This window comes from Myripristis murdjan, chromosome 20, assembly GCF_902150065.1.
Source record: "Myripristis murdjan chromosome 20, fMyrMur1.1, whole genome shotgun sequence".
Lineage (NCBI taxonomy): Eukaryota > Metazoa > Chordata > Actinopteri > Holocentriformes > Holocentridae > Myripristis > Myripristis murdjan.
Window position 1 is genome coordinate 26,712,403 of NC_043999.1, and position 16,234 is coordinate 26,728,636.

A 16,234-nucleotide genomic window follows, 5' to 3' on the forward strand; every position below is an offset into this window, starting at 1 on the left:
CGAGTGAGACAACAGCGGAATCTTGTTCTCCCTCTAAGAAATACTGTTGGTTTAATTATACAGGACAGCTCCCTCTCAGCAAGGTCTCAGCCTGATCATCATGTGACCACACCTGAAGCTTAAGTCTGCTCGGTGTGAAAACATCTTGTGTGTGTGGCTGTGTGTGCATGAGTGTCACCTTGGCGATGGTGTCCTCGTCCACTGTGTTGGCTCCTATCTCCTTGTTGACGTACAGCAGGGCGTAGAGGTAGCCAGCCCGGCCATACAGCAGCTCATCCGGCAGCTCCGAGTCTGGACTCAGCACCGACCGCTGGAGCTGGAGGAGCCTGGGACAGTTGAGACAGAAGCAACACCTTGTTTTAGGACTAATAACCAGGTAGGATCATTCAAGTTTGGACTAGTGGTTCATACTCCAAAACACTACATTGGTCCTGACCTCGTACCTTTTAAATAGGGTGCAAGGGAGAAAAACATAATTTCACATACATTTCAGTTATACATTTCTTGGGCTCTAGCATTCGCCAATGTTTTTTGGGCTCCAGCCGCTGTTAACCAATACTTGCTTACTTACTGCTGGTATTTGCATCTATATGTTAACATAATTTAATGTCAACATGCATTTTGTTAGTTAAGCTTCTATGAACCCTGCTTTATTTCAGTCAACAAATCAACTTTCAAACAAAAAAATCTTCTACTGTCCAATGCCTAAAATAAAATGAACCCTTTCATGTTAAAACCAAGAAAAAAGCAACAAAAATAATTTCTGTACTCTTTTCATAGGCTAACCCTCATCATTACTAATAACAATGTTTTGTTTTTTGACTTACTGTACAATTTTAATTTAATTTGAATATATAATATTCATTATAAATATGTTTTTCTGTATTTGTTTTACTTTTTTTTTTTTTTTTTTTTGCTAATTTTCTGGCCATTTCCTTGTAATGCTTTACTAATTTTTTTGCTAAATATCTGAAAGTGTTATTGTCATTTAGCATAGATACATTTTTTATTTTTTGTATGTATTTATTCATTTGTTTGCTAATTTTATCAGTTGTCTTGGTAGAAAACAGAATAAACCTAAGCAGCTTAACTGAATGACTCATACATGCTTTCAGTGTCCATCTACTGTTTCTAAGACACATGGAAAAAAAATGATAGAACAATTTTACTCCATCAATTATCATGCTCTTCCATATGAAATCAAACATAAAAACACAAAACACAAATGATGAATATTAATGAATAATCGCTGTCTTAGTTCATGACCACTAGCTGTCACAGTTAGCTTTAGTTAGACTGCAGCTGAGTTCAGCTAAATATGCACATATATACTTGTGTAGAATGTTCACTTATTGGTTTTGTTTATTTTTAATCACTATAGATTAGGGTTCTACCAATGTGGCTTGTTGGAAGCAGTTCCTTTACAAACCAAAAATAAGTTGAGGCCCTCTCACAATGTTAGATGCAACATTAAAGGATTAGATGCTCACAACCTCAGCCCACCCACAACACCTACTTGGTCAGGCACTCCCTGCTGTCGGCAGTGTTGTTGAGCCTGTGGTGGACCACAGCACCCACTGCCAGAGGCCCAGCATCACCACATAGGAAAGTCACTTTGCGACCGTTCAGGTTCCTCAGGGTCCTCTTTACGTAGTCCAGCGCCCTCTGCAGGTGGGAGGCCTCATGGGTCACCCGGTGTAACTGGAGGTAAAGCAGGGCGATGCCTATAGAGAAAGCAGAGACAGAAGCTGTATAGTGGTAGTCTGCAAGCTTCACAAAGGTACAGTACATCTATGTAGGTTAGAATGGTAGACAAAACAAATCTGACTGCTGAAAACAATATGAAGATGAAAAAAAAATCTTAGTATGGGGCTCAGCATGAATTAGCTGACTTCTCACAGAAGAGCAAACCAAGAAACTGCAGCATTTTCAACACCTCTGAGACTGCAATGAGGACTGCTGTATGTAGCACATTTACAATTACTTCTCGGGCAAATTCAAATCCTTTTAGGACTTTTCAGGACATTAGCACCCAAAACTTGTTCTTAAAAGGTTATAATGATCATGAAATTTTAACTGATGACTCTCTGTAGAAATAACTGCAATTAACAATTTAATTTGAGCTTTACTGGCTCATTTTATGCCACAATTATAATGTAAGCTTAACAATAGCAAACATACAGCCACCTTTTTTATTGAAAAATTAAATCCATGTCGCTATTTTCAGTGCCTGCTGTCTGACATAATGTATCTTGAAAATGAAATGCCATGGTTCACTTCTAGGCCAACCTTAATTATCAAAAAAGGGTTTCAACATAATGCTGATTGATGTCCATAAAAGGTTGCTTATTTTTTTTAATATGCAATGGGGAAACACAAAGCCATGTTGCTATCCAAGCATTTTATTCACACATTGTGTGTGTGTGTGTGTGTATGCACATGCCTACATGCCTCAGTGGAGATCTCAGCACATACACGTATTTGTGTGAGTAAGCCTAGGTCTAATTTTGAATGATGGCATATGGCCAGAGAGAGAAAAATAACAAGCTCAGGTGGGAGACAAAAAAAAACATATCTTCAGCCCAACTGACGAAAATGCACTTGATCTGTATTCTGTTTGTTGTGACATCTCTAAAACTGGCTTCAAATCACCTTGATGCTGGATACAAATACGACTGTTGAACCTCAAAATTACTATAAGCAAAATGGAGGTGGGCAGCTCAAATAATCACAATCATGTGATGATGTAATAACTGTGGCGAGCCTATGAGAGGGTCAACACTTTTTGACCATGATCTGAAAAAGCAGCAGATTTGTTACTCGTCACCTTTGAAAATTAAGTGAAAAATGCTGCTGGTAACAGTGACTGTTTTTTTTAGCCAATGAACACTTTGAGTCCCTCCTGGACAACCAATGACATGTCTGCTGCTGTTGCTAATGCTTGATGAGTTGCCAAATTGTATTATTAATGCCTCCTGGTTGGATGGCCACACTGCATTTTTTTTCCCAGGTTCTTTGAGTTCATCATTTTTTCACTTTGTCCCTGTGTGAAAAGCCTTTGGCAGCTCCCAAAAAATAGCCTGTGCAGGGAAAAAATGTGCTTTTGTTAAAACCAAACCAACTATGTCTATTAATTCTTGGCATGGCCTAGTCATGCATTCAGAAACGCAATAAGCTGTGTGGCAAGATGCGTAGCAGTCCACACGTCTTAAGCATGACTACTACAGCTGGAATACACCAGGCACGGACATGCAGCATGGCTGCTGCAGCAGAACATGTTCAGTATATTAAACAAAATCTGCTACACTGACCATGGAAGCTGCATCTTCTTCGCAGATTCTGCAATGGTTTTTACTGGCTTTAACCAGCAAACTATTTCAACCTTACTCAGGGACAGGTCTTATCGACCAACAAGGAAGCAGTTACGTTTCAACTGCTGAAGCTAACTTCGAACAGTAATGAGCATTTCGACCAAAACTAAATTGGTTTTGAATCTAAAAAGTTGAAAAAATAGGAGGCCATGAAGTGGGAGCTTTGACGACTACAATAGTGAGTGAGCATTATTATATACAGTCAAAGATGGAGACGACAGGGGAATCAAAGTGTGTGCCATACGAGTGTGATAAGAGTGTTATGAAGTCCTTGATGGCATCCTGGGTCATAGAGCAGCAAATAGTCATCAAGAAGGGGTTAAAAAGGTTAGATGGCCTGACACATAATAACTTTTTTGATTTGACTGACTTTGACTCAGCTTTTGATTTAAGATTTATGATATTTGGCGGAAGCTCAACACAGCGGTAGGAAATGAAGAACTGTATTTAAAAATTTCCACAGAATTTAGAAGAGCTTGGCACTGGACATTGACATAGAAACAACGAATGAAACGAAGCAGGACTATGGGAGGAAAAAAGATTTTATGATGTACTTGATAATTTTCATGGTTGGTCCTACATATAGTGGAAAAATAGCAAAAAACAGTCCCTGAACATCACAGGTTCTGTAAAGTCCCAGGTTATGCAAAGTTCTGGATTACGCTTGGTTGCTGAAAATGGATGTATGTGTCAATAAAAGGTTTGACACATATATCCCTGCTACAGAATGCAAAAGTGAACAAATAAATTATTTTCATGCAAAGAGAGTAATGGCAGTTTCAGTTTACTGTCACACACAACTGAGACGATTAATTCTTCAAGTTTTAGGTTGGCTACCTTTGGCAATATATTGTGTGAATATGCTGTGTGTATTACATTTTGGAGGAAGGACTGATGACTGATTTTTAACCATAAAAAATGTCAAATTTAAAAACATTCATCACTCAAGCACAAAATATCTGGGAGGCAGATTGTACAGAGCAGGAAATATACAGCAAGCAGAGAGACAGAGAGGGACAGAGAGTCAAAAAATGTATTTCAGGAAAGCTCTCTGGCAGATGGAAGAAAGCAGACCTGTCCAGCCGGTGTATGTGGAGAAGTCGTGGGGATCTGCAGTCTTCAGGCCCTCCTCCATCTGCTGGAGGAGATCTTTGATCTTATTCTGTACCTTCCTCTGAAATGCAGCACTCACCTGTGGAGGAGGGAAAGTGAATTCATTAACCCCATCCAAGGCATCATAATACAATATTTACTTCAGAAAAATCAACCCTCAAATCACGTAATCTTTTGTGGACCAGCACCCCACTCCCTGAGATCCAGACGCCTTACTACCTTATGCCAGCATTAATTAAAACATGTCTGCCCTCACTGTAAAATCATACACGCACAATGAAATTGAATATTAAGGACACTTAGAATACTGAAATAATAAAATTGCAATAATAATGTCACATAGACTTAACCATCACAAAATATGCTGCCGTGGCTTATGTGCCCCCCTTTCGCTCATTGGAACTCTGTGTTAACATTCTATCATTAAAAACATACCACTAAATGCTAAATAACAGATTTGATGTTAAACTGGAGTGTTGGAATAATTACTATTAGTTTGGGAAGAAATCTGTGGGGAGAAAATATATAGTCTTAACATAGCTCGAGAAAAGAAGCCCTTGTGATTTGAGTCTGATGGACTGACACCAAAAAAATCAACTTCATTGTTGCTGCAGCAGAAATATCAACATGATGCGACATCAAATTGTCTATGTATGACAAATTTACTGTGGAAATTGGGAGACTACACCAAACAACACGGACATACATGCAAGATACATTACCAAAAAGAAGAAATTAATGAATTTTTCTATGAGCAAATTTAATGAGCAATTTACACAGGAAAAGCTACTGAAGGCAAAAAATACACTAAAACTAACAAAATTCAAATGACTAAATGTGACTAAAATTAAAATACATTTTAGTCGAGACTAAGACTAATCAAGTCAAACCAAATCAAATGAAAATTGGATGTCACTATTAACAGTGCACCCAAGCTTGCATTACATTGTTCATATGTGTCAAAACAGAGTGAAGAGATAAACTCCTACAAGCATGCTTGATATAAACGGAGCCTTACTATTTTAGTGGAATTAGAGTCAGCTTTCAGGCCAGATATAGTTTTTTGAAACCTAAATGATGCAAGACAGTTATACAACAGATTAAAAACATCTACAAACCCACAGTCCTAGCATAAGAGATATGAGCCATCAAAGAGATATTAATTTATAGTGTTCATTCAAATAAGTAGTATCAATCTGGTACAGGTCATATGAAGATAGGGCATTCTAAAGGAAAGAAAGAATTCTATGCCTTTGTGGGACAGCCCAGCTGCTCAGCTAGTAGAGAACAAACCATGTACCATTAAGGTCAAGTCCTTGTCACAGCAGGTGTGACTCCAGCTTGGGCTCTTTACTGCATGTCCTCTTTCCCTCCGCCTGTCTTTCCTGTCTCTCTCCACTGTGACTGTCAAATAAAGTTGAAATGCGGCCCCAAAAATTAAAGCCTCTCTGAAAACATAACTGATTTGATAGTAGTGATTTGCCTTTTGGAGCAAATTAAGAAAGCTCCTTCTCCACATTAACATGGAAACACTCGACTGGTGTTTTCAAATTTTCACACTTTGCAGACCATTTTTGAAAAGTTCAGTTTTCATGGGTGAGAAATGCCATCTCAGTGTGGATGAAAGGCTAAAACAGAGGGGAAAGAAGAAGCATTTTCAAATCTAAACAGCTTAGTGAGGACACGGCCTCATTTTTGATATTCAGGAGCAGCACCAGTCAGCCAGACTGAATCCCAGACTATTATGGCATTATCTGAATGCTAATGTCACTTGTACACTATGGTCTTCTGGCTAGTACTATGTTTTTTGGTATCTCTGCTTTTTATTTGACAGTGACAACAGAGAGAGACAGGAAAGGCAGGGGTGATAACATGCAGCAAAGGGTCCAGGCCAGATCCAAACCCAGGACACTGCGGCAAGGACTCAGCTCTGATACAGCCCTGATACAGCCCTAGGTAGGGGTGCCACAGTGGCACCCCTACCTAGTACTATGCTGCTACCAGTGACTTGATTCAGTGGCCAAAAAATGTGTTGAGAAAACCAAATGAAATGCATTTATCCTCCTTACTCCAGAAAGTCAGACTTGCCTCTCGCTGACCGCAGCAGAACTGGGAAGCTAAATCATTTCTCAGATATAGGCCAGTAGGTTATGACCCAAGCCCTTTATCACTGCAATTCATTTGAGGAAGCACACTGTCTATGTTAATTAGGTTATTTTCACAAGGCCCAAGGCTCCATCTATCCTTTCCAGATTTGTTCAACAGGGTAGGCCACCACTTGGCTTCAAAGCATTGCTTGATCATGGATGTGGAGTTAATTAATTCTCTGGGGACTTCATCTACATTCTGCCTATTGAATACACTGTATGCAGTAGGCCTAGGAAGCCCGCTGCAACAAAGCACCCAGAGAAATTACAGTGTCACTGAGTCATGGCAGCTCTGACTTGGCTCTTCCTTAAACAAACCTGGGGCCAGATGTACAAACACTGTACAGTACAGTGCACAGAAACATATATAAGCTATTTTCTAAACATATATCAGTATTTATAAAGAAGAACATGCGGTGAGAATGTGTACACCTTCCCACATACTTCACACCAGACGTGCACAGAGTTTTAGCTGCAAGCTGGTGGAGAAGTGGTAGAAAATAACATGAAAGTGGAAATTTATGTGACATTATTGTTGTCATTTTATTATTTCAATATTCTAAGTGTCCTTAATATCCAATTTCATTGTGCGTATTATTTTATACAAGCTTGAGTGAGAATAAGTGTTGCACTGTGTCACACATTATACAGAAGGATTAATAGGTGGATTGATTTGGTGGCAGATGTGATCAGTTAACAGTCATTATGATGAGCTACAAACAGGCTGATCCGTGTGGAATGACACTGATGGCGGCTGTGGTGCTGTCAGTCACCATATCTAAAAAAAAAAAAAAAAAAAAAAGAAGCAGCAACAGGTATTTGGTATGGAATGGGTCATGGAATGGGTATTGGTATGGGTGTGTCATTTATGGCTGATTGTGGGGGTGGGTATCAGGCTTGTGCATATGCAAACAATTACACAAAGATAAGATTTATAAAACAGAAGCACTCATATGCATGGCGTTATAAATCTGACGGAAGGAATGCATATACATATTTCTGGTTTTGTGCGTACACACAGTTTTAGTCATGAATCTACACAAAGTTTTATGCATCTGGCCCCTGGTTGGGAGTCTGAGACTACACAAAGCAAGTGGATTGTTTGTTGGGCTTGAGGTAAATTTCCTGCTGCCTGCCAAGCTGATACATTGCCAGAAGCAGCTTGAGAATTGGCTGAGATATAAATGAGATTTAAATTTGGCCCGGGAACTTTGCCGCAAAAAAATTGATGCCTTTAATTGATTTTAATATAGCCTATGTTAGACGTCATTTGCCTCTAGCACACTGGAGGTCATAATTCACCGCTCTTCTTTGACACTATATTAGACAGAATAATACGGTGGGACTTGAATTAAAAAAATATTTTCAATGTTGATAGATCTGTCTTAAACTAACTGTTTCAGTTCTATTATATGGCCTGGAAATTTTCAATTCTATGAAAAAAAAAACACTGCAGTCACTGAAAGCACAAAAATGTTACAAAACATGCAGTGTAGTCTGCGTTCTGCTCCAAATCAGATCCTACACTGGCATGACAGCTAAAAAAAAATCCTTTCTTGGTTCAGTTGAGTCCTAGCAGAACAGTCCTGAAAGCTAAAATATCAGGAGCCTGACCAAAGTCTGCCCTCTGTCCTGAAAGAGGGAGGACTGTCACCAAGCCAATCTGTACTCTCTGCTATGAGTCACTTCTACAGCCACCCAGGGACAGAGGGATGGATGGAAAGATAGATGAAGGGATGAAAATGGGTGGAAGGCAGAACAAGGCGGATACAGAGTCAAAGAGAGGATTGTTCAGAGATACAAAGAACAAAACTGGCTGCTAAAGAATGGGCTATTCAGAAATGCTGTCAAGGAGAAAGCCAAAGCTCAAGTGACACTTGAAAAGTGATAGGCCCACACATTCAAAGATAAACAGTTATTAAATGATGATAGCTGGGATGTGTGGCTCCCTGTACTGCTGCTGTTACTGCTCACTACTCATGATGCTAAAAAAATGAAAAGCTCAAAACATGTAAGAGCTTCCAACAGCCAAATCAAAGCACCGGATGGGACAGCTCTGATTTTGGTCCTGAATTCTGCCGTCACAATATGTCATAGGCACTGGGTGTGATTAACTTTTGGTGAATATCCAACACGAAGAACTGGCATATCTTGAAAATTGCATCGTGTTGGTGGAGGTGTCCTGCACAGAATGCTTTTTCTTGTTTTGGAATGTAATAGTGTTAACCTGTGTTTGTAAGGCTTGGCTTTGCCTTCAGTGCACCTAGGTAACTGACTAACTACAGGATATGAGGCAGAATATATAGTTGCACTGAAGATTCAATGGCAACAGTTTGTATTAGATTAGCATTAAAGGTCTGAGGTTGAATTTATTTTTTTATTCCTATTTGGAAAATGAAGGATAATTTGCTATTGATTTATTAAGTGTTAGCTAGTTTTTAGTAAATATTTGAAGGGAAAGTTTGTATTAGTTTCATGTTAAACTTTCAACACTTTTGTTGCAATTGTGTGTTGTTGCAAATGTAAATTAATCATAAGACATATTTTAGTATTTTGTCATATTGTAATGAATGGCATTTCCGCAAAAATCCCCTGAAACATTGACATATCATTGTATGTCACTGTAGTGAAAGAACTGGAATAAGAGAGGTTTGTGTGTGTGTGTGTGTGTGTGTGTGTGTGTGTGTGTGTGTGTGTGTGTGTGTGTGTGTGTGTGTGTAAAAGGTAGTGGTCTGCTGGGCTCTGATAATATGACAAGAGAGAGACAAAAGAAAAGAAAGAAGTGCAAAATTTGAAAAAAAAAATGCAAATTAACCTTTAATTAGATGTTTAATGATAGCAGCCCATTACACTGACTGAGGGGAAGCATTGACACACTATTACGAGTGACTCTGCCAAATTTCATGTCTCTGTCATGTGCCATCTTACGGGTAATTTGACAAACAGCAGAAGGAAAAGAAAAATAAGAAAACAGCACAAAAACCAGAATTTCAGCCCTGCAGACTTGAACTCCTAATAAGAAACAACCAGCAGATGACTCATTTATTAATCATGCTATGTGCTATTGCCCTTTATCAAAAGATGGTTTCACAACCTACCTTATAGTCCTCTACGGATTAAATGGCCTATTTGCAGTGGCCATGGAACTAATGTTCAGAAAGTAGGCCAAGCAGCAGTTCAAAATTCACTCAAAAATGAAGAACTAATGACTTTGGCCAGGCTGACGTACAGACTACTATTACACCAATGTTACAAGTTATTGCACTGTGACCGTAGCATAACAGAATTATAGCTGCTGCGCAGCAGTGGTTGGGGCCAGGCAATTTTAGACAATTCTGAGCAACAAGTGGAGAATAGGAAGATGAAAAGAAAGGTGGCATTTTAACGTGCATTTTGCATCAGTTGAGGCTTGAACTCACAATTTCTGGCATGAAGCACAAGGCTCTATCTCACTGAGTTAACTGGCAAGTGTCAATTCATGTGAGGCTTCACAAATTGACTAAGCCAGTCACATGATAGCAGCCGCCTATGCATGGAAAGACAGATTTCAAACCACTGTAAAAAAAAAAAAAAAAAAAAAAAAAAAAAAAAATCAGTCATCAAGACAAAAATCTGACAATGATGATCTGGCATGGGACTGGACCTTTGTGCAAAGTTTGGTGAGTTTTCCCACATGGGAATGTTGCACAAGCTGAGGCTTGAACTCACAATCTTTGACACTGAGGACTGGCCTCTATCTCACTGAGCTAAAATTTCACATTTAGTTTCACAAACTGACTGAGCCAATCACTGACCTGCAGGACAGCAGCCATCCATGCATGGAAAGGCAGATTTTAAACAGCTGTCAAAAATTCAGTTATTAAGACAAAAATCTGAAAATACACATATTGCATCTAGACAGCATGGGGATGTTGATCATTTGTTTTTAACAATGATTGATTTGCTCCATAAGTGAAAAACCGGTGTTTAAAAATGCCATTCTTGCATTGACTCCAATTGTTCACATGAGAGCAAAATTCAAAATGCTGTCAAAAATTCAGTTTTTGAGATACAGTTCTGAAATTTGCCACACGTCATCTACCAAGACTCCAAAATTTTGTCCATTTTTTCATGAACATTAAAGATTTATTTACCAAGGATTTGCAAGTGTATGTTTAGAATACCGTTTACAGTCAAACATTTTGATGCACTGTAGGCTCAATTTTTGATAAATCAAAAATCTGTGTGGATTGTTTGTGTTTGAGCAAAAATTGTGGGAGGAGATAGGTTTAACAAGTTTTACAGTTTTTGAAAAAAATAGAGTGATGGACTTCATAAATTGCAATAGGTTCAAGTGTACAAAGGATTCTTCAGAATTGGGGCTACATTTTGGTGAAAGTTGCAAAGCTGTAGCACATATGGTTGATTTGTTATGAATTTTCAAGGTTTTGAACTTTAGAGGCTCGCTATAGCGCCATCATCAGGACTATTGGCTTGAGTTTGCATCTGAGGTAATCTGTCATGGGACTGGACCTTTGTGCAAAATTTGGTGATTTTTCATGCATGAGAAGTAGGGCTTCCTCGGAAGAAAGAAAGAAAGAAAGGAAGAAGAAGAAGAAGAAGAAGAAGAAGAAGAAGAAGAAGAAGAAGAAGACGACGCAGGAATACAAGAGGGTCCTGACAGCTTAGGCTGTCCGGCCCCTAATAAAAATCCTCCAATGTACTTAATTTTAAATTCCTTTAATTCTCAGGCTGTTCATTATATGTATGTCTCAAAGAACAAAAAATGAGCTTTCTTGGATGGACCTAATCAACAATCACATAACACAATGATGTAGCACAAACACAAAGAAACAAAATAAAACACAAGACAGACAAAAGCAAATTCTAGCAAGCTTTCCTGTCCACACAGCCTAGCTTGTCCAGCACCAGATGACAACGTCCGACACGTTTACGCACTTGAAATTACTCCTGTGGAACTATCCATAGGACATTATAGGACGTAACCAAACTCCTTCGAAAAATCTGGCATTAATGTTTTGGTGTTCACAGACAGACGTATATACCTTTTTATAAATTACATGAGACCTCTCTCACGAATCTATGGGGTCTAGTGGTAAATTCGGCATGCATCTGATGCACCAAAAACAAATTTCTCACTTTAATTTCACACGTTACCATTATTAATTCACACCATTCGTCAACGCCCACCACAGTCTGTTTTGGTAAAATCTTATGGGGAAAACAGACGCATCAGAGCTTCAGCTTGCAATTTTACAAATGTAAGAGGTCCTCGGTAGACTAAACATATGCCGAATATACTATTGAGTAGCACTCATCCACAGAGACCTTAAGTCAAGTTGTATGGGGTGTGTAAGTTCATGGACAGGCATGATAACACTGAACAGGTGCGTGTTTAAATGGTGCTCGCTGATGCTCTTTCAATACGAGATGCGCAGTTTGCTAGCTGCACGTTAGCCACATCTAAAGACAAGTCAGTGCACTGCTACAAGCTCAAAACTTTACTGCTTACTTTCCCGTCTGCATCGAACGGCTCGTTGTAATCCACGTCTGTTCCGGAGTTGGAGGTGAGGACACCTTGCTCCCAGTCGGGATATGGGTTGGGAAAAGAGCGCTCCTCCATCTCTGCTTCCGTAGCCGAAACCAGCTTCAGCCGCTTTGATACGTTATCTCCCATCGCTACGGCGGCTCGGCAGGGATAAAATCCGAAGGCGCGCTGGTTAGGCCACTATAGTAGACATGAAAATGCACATCACATATTGACCTAGTGCTGGTTATCATGCTAGCAGCACACAACGCAGGGGTCGGAGTACAACCTGAAAAGTGAGACTCTACATTCTGCAACGGATTTTAGCTCCAAAGTGAAATAAGGCTGCAATTACGCAAAGGTGCCATAAATGTTTTCTTTTAATCCTTCATAGGGCCGGCCAAGGAAAAATCAAAAGCAGATCGTCACTTGCTTGATTTGATTTGGATTGTTCATTTTGGTTTCGGTGACATAAAGTAACAGTAAAATGTAAAATTCAATAAAATGTACTTACAACCTGCAACAAAAATTGTAGTAATGAGATTATTATAAGATTATAATTATTATAAGATTATATGTAGCCTATTTTATTTTGTCACGTCAACTTTTGCAGTTACATTTATAGATACAAAAGTGCTCCAGAAATTAGAGAGGTGCCCAGGGATTATACTTACAGTTCGCAGGATGGGACCTCCTTTTGAAGGTGATGTGGTTTCACTACCGGACTTTTTGTAGCCATTACTGTCTGACTAAACATTTTTTTCCCTGCCAATAATAGAGCCGGTCACATGACATGTCATAAATGCAGGTTTTAAACACCTTCCAATCTTTGTGGCTTTCAGAAATTGTGCCTACTTTGGAGACTCTTTAGTGTCTTTAAACCCCTGAAAGTGTGTAACAACATGAATATTATCATGAATACAGCTGACGACTGTGTGGCTTATTGATTTTAATTTGTGCAGTTATTTTTCATTCTACTTCATGCACTTGTTTTCCCAACTTTTACATGCTGCTCGGGGATCTCCACTCTGCCTGTTCTGTGTCATTAATTTTTAACCGAGATCCAAATTATGGAAACAAAACAACACCAGAAAAGAAAAACATTGTGAAGTCTAATTATCAACGGGATGCACAGTGTGAAAAATGAGGAAAAAGTTCGCCTCAACATGACTCACAGACCAATTCAAAGCAGCAGAGCATAATGTTGACGCATGAAGTTGGAACAGCTGAGGAAAAACTTTAACCAGTGAATGTCACCTTGAGTCGGCTTATAGCTTATAGCTCATAGGCTATAGGCCCAAGGCAATGGTTAGTTTGTAGAAATAAAATTGAAACAATAAAATAATAATAATAAAAACCGATACACCTCTCTGATGGCGGATCTGAAAGGCTGGGTTTGTCTCAGTTATGGCCACTATTGGGACAAATTGTTAAATTACGCACAGTTAAAAACGCAGATGGGTCATTCTCCAAAAACGGTGGAAGTGCTGTCACTTACTTTCGCAGATGCCAAAATACTTTAAGTTGACCTAATAATCACATTCATTATATATGTTTAGTAAATAAAGACTGTCTTTGCATTGATACAAATAGAAAAATATATAAAAATTTAAAAAAATATAAAATAGGAATTTATTTAAAATGCCAAGTTCAAGGAATTGTCTTGTCACTTTCATCATACATGGAAGTGAAGCCTGTAGTTTTAATTTAAAAATACTTTTTTTCATGAATTAAAGCTCATTCACATTTGCATAACAATACATACACTGAATACAACATTGATATGATAAAGAAATAGAAATTATTATTAATAATAATATCAAATAAATATCAGTCACCCAAAATTACGTCATTGGTGTTACTGCTACACAAAGCACTTTTATTTTGAAGTAATGAACTGACCTTGAGGTACTTGCTGGATCAAGAGGCTATTTTGTGCAGTGCAGTGGACACAGGCATAAGGTAAGTCAGATACATCTTACTTTCTTTGTTTTAAATGTCATTTTATCTTAGAATTTTACGTAAAGCTTTTAAGTCTGTCATTGGTGTTACCCATTCCATGGCCCCAGGGGTAAACATTTTATCATAAAAATGTACTACATTGAAGAGTTAAATGATTTAGATATTGACTGAAGGCATGTGGACTGACAAATGGCAACCATTTTGTTCAAATTGTAGTTTTATTCCCAAATTGTCACTGGTGTTACCATCACTGGTGTTACTCTTCTTCCTGGTAACACCAGTGACAGTCCTATAGAAATGAGCTTCAAAAAGACATTACTTGGAGAAAAAAGGTGAATATATTTAAATCTTTGTCTAATTGTTATCATTATTCTTGTTTGCTTTTACTTCAGAGAAAGCAGTGGCATGTTAACCAAGCAAGAGACAGACATCTGATGAGAACAGTACAGGCAGTCTTGACCCCCCCAGTCTTCACCAGAAAGATCACCTCCCCACATCTCAAGGTATACCTTTAAATTGAGAGGTTACAGTGTAGTAGGTATAGTATGTTGTTTCTGATGGCATTTTCGATTGTTTAAAACATGAATTGAAATTTACTGTCTTATTTTTATTGTCTTTGTTTTTGCTAAAGTTAGAATGAGATGAGATTTTTTTTTTAAGCCCCATGGGGTTTTCTCACCTGCACAATCTGTTTCTTTGCTTGTCAAAAGGTTTGGTTTGTTGTTGTCTGCACATAAATAAATAAAAATAATAAATAAATAAATAATGTCTTGTTGAGAAGTCATTGGTGTTATATTGCGTCACTGGTGTTACTACATGTTTTTTTCAGGGGTGTGATATTATAAATGTATTTTTTAAAACTTTCTAGCAATTATTTGTTTGTTGATTCATGATGTAATCATTATTTGATACTTTTGAGTTAGTATCAAACATGTTGTTTGTCAATCCTTTAATTGTTGTTGGTTTGACAGAAAACAAAACTGTGGTGCAAATCAAATGTGTTCCTTCACGGTTGTTTAAATGTGCAATATCATCGTAAAAAAACAAGATAATCAAATATGTTTCATGGTCTTATCACTCTATTAATATGCCTTTAACTAAATATTCAGGCTGTGTTGAGAAAAAATATTTTTATAAACATTTAATGTTGCTTACATTACTGGTAACACCAATGACAAAAACACGACACACTAATTCTTTAGTTAAATGTATAAAAATAATAAAAATACTTTAAGCTTGACTTGTTGTGGATTCATGAAGTTAAGAAGTTAGGTATTGCTGTTAAAGTTGTTTTAGGGGTGTAAAAAGGAATGCATTTCAGCAGATTTGTGTCACCCAGATTCCACCTTTTCTGGAGAATGACCCAGATCAGTCATTAATGTAGATGTAGAACAATTGTTGCTGTGCCGTCTGATGGATCATCATTAAGCAGCCTAATAGGACTCCCGGCTCTAATAAGTAAAAGCACGCAGGTAATGACAGGTGGAGACGGAATGGAGCTTACCAGCAGACTATGTGACGGGCAGACGTGGGATTAAAGCTGCTTTTAATGAGGATCTTGCAGCGGGGGTCGTCGTTGCGGCAGCCTCCCGAGCAGCGGCTCTCAGCATCCCATTGTCCAGCCTCTTTTCTCTGTTTCACACTGAATGGAAAGTGGAAGCCGCAGGGAGCAGGCAGCGAGCCCGTCAGTGAAAACGCATCAGGGTGTTCCTCTGTCCCCCCCCCTCCTCATCCTCCCGGCTCCCCTCTCCTTCCTTCCGCGCACAAAAAGCAGCCAAGTCGGCGCTGCCGCTTCCTCTGCTGCTGCTGCCGCCTGGCAGATTGAGAAGCCCTCCGCTCCGCTTGGCTAGACAGCCACTGTACGATGTGTGCATGCAGACTGCAGGGAGGTGATCCACCCCGCTCCCGATCTCCTACCCAAACGCACACCCCCTACAGCCACAGCCCTTCACTCCTCCCACAGCCTTCCTCCCAGTACCCACCAGTACCCGCTGTACTGTAGAGCCATGCAGGCTGACTCTCACACCGAGTGGTGACAGATGGCGTTAGTGTGTGCATGTGAGGATTAGACAATACAGCAAATTCATACCGCCCTCCCTCACACACACAAACAC

At 39.0% G+C, this 16,234-nt stretch overlaps 1 protein-coding gene across 1 annotated transcript in view; it reads right to left on the reverse strand.

The window, feature by feature from the left end:
- The window catches only part of lancl2 (LanC lantibiotic synthetase component C-like 2 (bacterial)), a 53,877-nt gene extending 38,155 nt beyond the window's left edge, over positions 1 to 15,722 (reverse strand). Inside the window, exons 1-5 of the mRNA XM_030079515.1 lie at positions 15,625 to 15,722; positions 12,144 to 12,359; positions 4,446 to 4,563; positions 1,517 to 1,724; positions 179 to 326 (exon numbers count right to left, since the gene is read on the reverse strand). Of these exons, the coding sequence (XP_029935375.1) occupies positions 179 to 326; positions 1,517 to 1,724; positions 4,446 to 4,563; positions 12,144 to 12,308 (639 nt within the window). The 5' untranslated portion in view covers positions 12,309 to 12,359; positions 15,625 to 15,722. The remainder of the gene's footprint in view (positions 1 to 178; positions 327 to 1,516; positions 1,725 to 4,445; positions 4,564 to 12,143; positions 12,360 to 15,624) is intronic.
- Between the last annotated feature and the right edge of the window lie 512 nt (positions 15,723 to 16,234).